This window comes from Cryptomeria japonica, chromosome 3 (assembly GCF_030272615.1).
Source record: "Cryptomeria japonica chromosome 3, Sugi_1.0, whole genome shotgun sequence".
Lineage (NCBI taxonomy): Eukaryota > Viridiplantae > Streptophyta > Pinopsida > Cupressales > Cupressaceae > Cryptomeria > Cryptomeria japonica.
In genome coordinates, this window is record NC_081407.1 from 98,291,424 (window position 1) to 98,298,722 (window position 7,299).

Genomic DNA, 7,299 nt, shown 5'->3' on the forward strand with positions numbered 1-7,299 from the left:
TATCTACATTGAGGCAAGTCAACTAAGCAATACATCTTCTGACTATAGGTGCATGTGAAAGTGTTTTCAGAAATATCAATATAATGACCAAGTGTTTGAGTGATGAACTAATAAATACTGCAAAAGGGGTCTTCAAACAGCTATGAATTAAAAGAAGGAAACCATGGAGTCTAAAACCATTGGGTCAAGAGGATTAAAGCCTTAATCATGGATAAAAAGAGAAGCACAATGATACACCATTAAGTAGGCAAAACCAACAATATGGTACTATTAATTAATATTATAAAATAAAATTATTTAAGTTTACCTCTCAAAGTGCATTTGGAGAGTCCAAATTGTTGGAGGAAGACTATTTAAGGAAGACCAAGCAAGGAGTAGAAACGTCATTGTGAATTTACATTATTGTACCTAATTATCACTTCTTATGAAGCATGGACCATGTTTCAAACAACCTGAGGATGAAACCCCTCTAGGTTAGAAATTAGAAGATGAAAAACCCGTAACTTTCATTGCTGAGACAGTGGATGAAAACCTTATTCAAGCAGTTTTAGATACATTTCAAAGGCATTTCAGTAAAGAATGAACACTGCAGACAGCAGATACGAATGATAAGTTCAACTTTTAAAAAATATATATTAAGCATTATATTTGAACTAGATAATTAACTATTAAAACTGCAATTTCTCGGTTGGTTTCATATTTATAATCGTATGTGCAACTATTATTGTGAACCGGGATTTTTACATTTAAACACCAAAAACTTATAAAAAAATTAAGCAGGATATTACATAACTGTGGAGAGCATGGACCAAGGAGCAATTATCGTCAATTAAGTCTGCAGATGAAATGAGGTGGAGAAGTGTAAGTGGCAGCAAAGAAGCTTCAATAATGATTTTCAAACGTGATATCATAATTGTGATCTGTGTTCAGAAATGATCATGAGTGGTAATGCGAGTTTTATCAAAACATATCCTTAATGAAGAAGTCAACATTTTGTGGGGCATTGATTGTCTTGGTGCACAGCATAAAAATTGCCATCTTGAAAAACCAACATACAACAAAGATGCAGTACTGCTGACATTGAGTTCTGGGCATACCATTACAGAAATCTGTGGTTATGGATTCCCATGGTTGCAGACTACAAGCGCATGCAACCCAAGGTTCTGATTGGAAGGCTCTGCAAATAGCAGATGTAATACTCGACTTGCTGAAGGCTTAGACTATTTCCAAATAGAGCACTGATTGCCAAGCTCTCCACAAGCTCAAATGTATCCTGCATTATACACAGCCATAATAAGTTCAAGGAGGCCAGAAATTCAAACCCAACGCACATTCATAAATTAGCAAGCAAGTTTGGTTAACACCGACTGCAAAGTATGTATTATACACCAAAAACTATTAGAATTTAATTTAATATCATTTCAAAAGTTGTAGACTAAACTGATTTTAAATCCACGACGAGAAGAAATTATCTTTCTTGTGGTGTTTTGCTTCTTTTTAATCATAAATATTGACAGGCCAATATATAAGTTTAATTAGAAAAAAGAAATTAAAATTGTCTCATTACAGCTCAAATGCTAACTGACGAATATCAATCATACAAAATGGACTTAATCATAAATCAAAAGTAGAATCTACAGATAGCAGAAGTCGGGTGCACAAAGATGTTAGTAGCTTCTTAGAGGCATGTTTGTTTTCCAAAGCTAACTGAAAGAAGAAGATTATCTAATATATCACAAGCCATTAAGAATGGCACCTTGACTAAGAAATAATGACAATTTACCCGAAGGTCGTGTTCTCTGTAAGGTGGCATATTAGGAATACACTTCATACTAGAGCTATGTGGTTACCTGTTTATGACTTTGAGATCTTTCTGACCAGTATCGTATTGAGAAAAAGAATTTCAATTGTTTCCATTCATGAAAACACTAACTCAAAGAAGAGTTATGTAGTTAACTATGGAAGGAATTCTGAGGTATTTTGTTCAGTTGTGAAGTCCAACCGGCACACCTTTTCAATTTTCTCAACTCTTCTCTTTCCCATGTCTAATTGACGGAGTTTTATAAAGACTTGAGAAAGATAACATTGTGTGATTGATGAAAATTTCACGTATTCACTGCAAATTAATAAAAAGAGAAAGCTTAGCCTGCTTTTCCTGTGGATGTAACCAAATTGGTGAACCACGTAAATTCTGTGTTTTTAATCTGTGTGCAATGTTGTGCCTCTGTATAATTTGTTGCAGAAATACTTTGCTCTATTCTGCCCTGTTTTCTTAACATTTTTGTGTCTGAATAAATTTCATTACCTCTTCTGGGGTTCTTACGCTTAGTGAGAGTTGTGGTTGGGATCTGTAGTTGCGTATACTAGTTTTCAGAGCATCAAATTCATATTTTGAGCATTGCTAGGTAATTCATTTTATATATATAAATCATTGTTTTGTGATCATGGTTAGGCCCTAGGCATTTTCCTTCATTTTCCAATGTTTAATTTTTTCCTTGAGCTGCTAGTTTTGAGTTCCTATGACTCGGGCTCCTCGGCCAAGCGACCGGATACTGTTCAATGCCCATGGAGAGCTTATCAAGTATTATCCTTTCTTGCTGGACTTGAAAGGGAAAGACTTGGACAGACACAGGGTTTTTGCTGGAGTCGATCTGAGCTACCTCAAATGGCGGTTCCTAGGGGAAAATCCGGAGGTCCAGGACAGAGAGGAACACCTCTTCCAATTTGCAAGACTCAATGGAATCCTGCCCCTGAAAGCTGCAGATGAAGAGCTTCAAGCCGATCAAGATTGCCGGGGTGGAGCAAGGAGGGGTCGTCGGGGCTCTAGTCGTGGCCGTGGCCGCCCTGCAAGCAGAGGCCGTGGGAGAGTGAGAATTGAACCACCCCAATCTGAACCCTCCATTGCAAGCTAGGTTCTCTAATTTGGTGCAGTGAAATTTTTTTTGAAGCTTAATCCAAGACTGTCTATAGTTTATTTTGGCTACTTATTTATGTTTAAAATCTCTGTTATCTAGGCAGTCGAGAATCTGTCATCTAAACTCTTTTTAGCTTTATTATTTTAAAACTGCACAATTTCGTTAGGTTTTTATAAGGATAAATCATAATGCTTATGGTTTTCTGCCTGTTTGGAAACCATTTTTCGTTAGAAATGCTGAGAATGGTTTTTTATGTTATGCCACTCAGCTATGATAATACTGTAATTAATTCAAAAATAATATGAATCTAGTCTCTGCCTTTAACAATACCTGGTGTATGAGACCCCTATGGGAAATGAGGGTAATTTGCTTGAGTTTGTACTGATTGAGCTATAACTTCATGATCAAGTTTGAGAATGAACAGCCATTGCAAATAAGTCGAAAAGAGGAAACTAAGAATGCATACGAGCCATGAAAATGATAGCTGATTATGTACCCCATGAGCTTCAACCTCATAATTAGGCTCAAAATAAACTGTTCTTGGCAATCAGTCGAAAGTTTAAACAAAAACAATAAGAATGCATATCAGTGAAATCAATGATAACTGATTATGTAAATAATGGAAACAATGACCATGAAAGAAAGTTTGATGCCCTCGAATTGCATCTACGCACACTTCCTGAAGGCAAAAGTAAAAGAGCTTAAATTTAAATCTAAGATAATTTGAAGTGACTCCCCTGTATAATTATAAGGAATTGCATCTTAATTACCTCGGTGCTAATTCAATTTGAATTCACGTGTCACTAGTCGAATAGAATCATGTGTCATTTGTATATGAAAACATTCAGTGCATAAACTAATATTTCTTCTACCCCGATTTCAGGATCCGAATTTTGAGAATGCACAAATATTCTCAAATTTTATATATCAATGATTTAAATTTTTAAATTGACTCATTTCAAAGACTGAATAATCCAGTCACACATGATATATCCAGATTTCTTGCATTATTAAATGATTGTACAAAGAAATTCTGCACGGATCTTTTTGATGAAGTCAGTATGCCCAAGGCCGAGGCACTCCAACGAGAGCAAGAAATATGCATCAATTTGCAGGCTCGGAAATCGATGCTTGGTTGTTCGATTAACAACACTAAGTATTTTTTAAATTGTGAAATTGGTGTGCATTTTCCACAGTAATTTTCTCCTGACAATTTTGCAGGTGAATTTAATGGCATTTTAGAAATAACCCCGAAACGTAAGCTTCTGACAGATTCCAATTGAGGTCCATGGGCTTGTGTTTACAATTATAAAACAAATAGACAACTTCTAACCGTAGCTACAAAGAATTTGTTTTTTCTCTTTCTCTTCTGTATTGTGGACATCAATATTTTGCACACATACCTGCTTTCTCCATCTGCCAAGCCTATATTTTATCAGATTTAGTATGTTTTCAGTTTCCCTCGTAAATTGAATGGATGCTGCCATGCAACTCAACTATGCTTGATCCGAGTTTCTTCTTCAAGTGGCCTTTAATTCATCATAATCTGTATCCTTGTTACATTGTCCCAGATGCCAATACCCATATAAATGTTTTGACGGCAACACAAGATATATCCAGGGTATGTAAAATTTACTCCAAAAAGCACTCTGAAACATATTCTCTTAGCCCAATTTCCTTCTGAATTTTGAAGGAACGAAGGAGGATCCTCCATACACCATCATCGGGTTCAACTGGCATCTTTTTTATGAAGCTCAGTGCCTCATTCAGAAGCCCAACACGGCCAAGAAGGTCAACCATGCATGCATAGTGCTGCATATCAGGTTCAATGTGATAATGTTGAGTCATGTAATCAAAGATCTGGTAGGCCTCATCAACAAGGCCTGCTAGTCTGCATGCAGACAAAATATTATTGAAGGTGACGTTGTTTGGCTTCACTCCCATGCATTGCATTTGGGAAAAAAGCTCCAATGCTTCCTTGGCACACCCATGTAGTCCATAGCCAGCTATCATAGAATTCCATGAAACTACATCTCTTTTAGCCATTTTGTCAAAGAGTTGTCGAGCTACCTCCACACTACCATACTTGCCATACATATCTATGAGAGAAGTCGTAATATAAACATCCAACTGCAGTTTTTTTCCTCTTATGTAGTCATGGATCCTCTTCCCTTCTTCCAGAGCTCCTAACTGGCCACAGGCTGAGATTGCGCTGGTAATAGCAGTCGAATTAGGTACGATGTTTTCCTGTACCATTTGATGAAAAAGTGTTAAAGCCTTCCTAGCATATCCATTATGGACATACCCAACAATCATTGCAGTCCATGAAACCACATCTCTCTGTGACATTTTGTCAAATAATTGACGTGCAGTTTTAATACTCCCACATCTAGCATACATGTCTATCAGAGAACTTCCCACAAAGCAATCTAAATCAAACCCATTCCTAACTATGTACTCATGCATGCACTTACACTGTCGGAGATCACCCGATTCAGAAAACGCGGGAAGAACGTTCATCATAGTACTCAACTCAGGTACCACATCTTCGCACCGCATTTGATAAAATAGCATCAATGCCTCATTAACACGTCCACTGTGGGCATACCCAGCAATCATGGCATTCCACGAAACAACATCTTTCCGAGGCATTTCATCAAACACTTGGCGCGCATCCTCTGTATTTAAGCACTTAGCATACATATCCACCAGGGTAGTTGTCAAAAAAACATCCGACTCGTAACCTGATACAACAATCTGGCCATGAATCTTCTGGCCCTGTCGCAATGCGGATAACCCGGCGCACGCCTTGAGCGCAAAGGCATAGGTGAAATTATCTGGGCATATACCCGCTGATAGCATTTTGAAATAGATTGATAAAGCCTCATCGTATTGTCCACTGCAGGCATACTGACTAAGTAATGCATTCCATGGAAATGCGAGTCTTTTAGACATTTTATCAAGTATTTGGCGTCCGTTCTGCAAACTGCCATGTTTTGAGTAAAATCGGACCACTTTCTGACCCAATAAGACATGTATACTCCACCCACACAAAACCATGTGGGCATTTAATTTTTGGAACGGTTTGGCAGGGGTGTGCGCCAGTGCGAGAGAACTGTATGCACCCATTATTGAATTGTGGGTACAGACAACGAAAAATGTAGTAGAACAGGTTGTCTGTCATTCGGTAAGAGCTCTGTGCATCGATTGTAAATTAACAGAAGGGATGTGCCAGCTCGGTTAAGCTGATCGTGTTTTACAAAATTTGGCGAAGTTCAAATCCTCTGAGATGTAATTACGCCAGATTCTATCGTTGGGTTATTTTGACTAAATGGGCTTAAAAGTGTTTAATTCAATATTTATTCCTTGGTATTCCCTGTAAAATTGTCATTGTCCTCTTCAGGCTTACTGTTTGATATTTTCCTGTTTCACGTGTTGATGAGGCAGCCCTCTTGCTTAAATGGTGGGCTATAATTAGAATACCACACAATTTCAATACGCAACTTAATTTAGTCAGAAAAAATGCTATTACAACAACTAACACACTCACCCACTCACTTTGTGTTGTAACTAAACCTAAACTTTCTCTTTCAAACAATAAGTATTAGGGGAAAGGACCTAGTAATTGTGCACCCTAATTTTGTGCTTCTCAAAATTCTATGTGGAAATTTCAAATCATTCCGATTTTTTTACAGCGGCTTACTTGGCAAGTCCCCTATTTATAACTAAGGTTTCAGGGCCACATCATCAAATATGATGCCACATCAGCAATCTTTATGCCAAGGTGTCCAAAACAGCCCAAAAAAATAGTGAGACCAATAGGCATGCAAAAGAAACCCCAATAGTTGGGCAGCTGATATGGCATCGCCTGATTGGTTACTTTTTACAATATTAGTACATTTCCTAACAACTATTGGTACATTTCCTTACAACTATTGGTACATTTACTAACAAAAATTGATATTTTATGTTTCAAACAATAGGTTTTATTTGTTCAATTTTTGAAACAAAAGGTATCAACAACCCTCACAACAATTGATACATGCTCAACTACTGGTGCTCTTCCCCTACTAACTTACTCTTTAAAAAAAAAAAATTACTAGCAATCGCATCTTGGTGTGCAGTGGGTATGCCGAAGAGGTGTGAAAAGTCAGTTATGAAAAATTTGAGTTTATTTTTTCATACATTGAGTTCAATCGGTAGGTCATTTAGTAAATGATGTTGTTTGTGCAATAGAGGTCATAATGGAGAAGTGTTATTTATGCATCTACTTAGAAGTATCTAAACATGACTAAAAAATCCTTTGAATGGGAAATATAATCAAGATCCATAACCCATAGGCTCATGTTATGTTTGCAAGAGGGAGAAAGGGATAGAAAGGGGT

General features: G+C 37.2%; 1 protein-coding gene across 1 annotated transcript; it reads right to left on the reverse strand.

The window, feature by feature from the left end:
* Positions 1-4,547: 4,547 nt before the first annotated feature.
* LOC131045999 (pentatricopeptide repeat-containing protein At3g12770) lies at positions 4,548-6,044 on the reverse strand. The gene has a single exon (XM_057979633.2). The coding sequence runs from the start codon at positions 6,042-6,044 to the stop codon at positions 4,548-4,550; it is 1,497 nt and encodes a 498-aa protein (XP_057835616.2).
* Between the last annotated feature and the right edge of the window lie 1,255 nt (positions 6,045-7,299).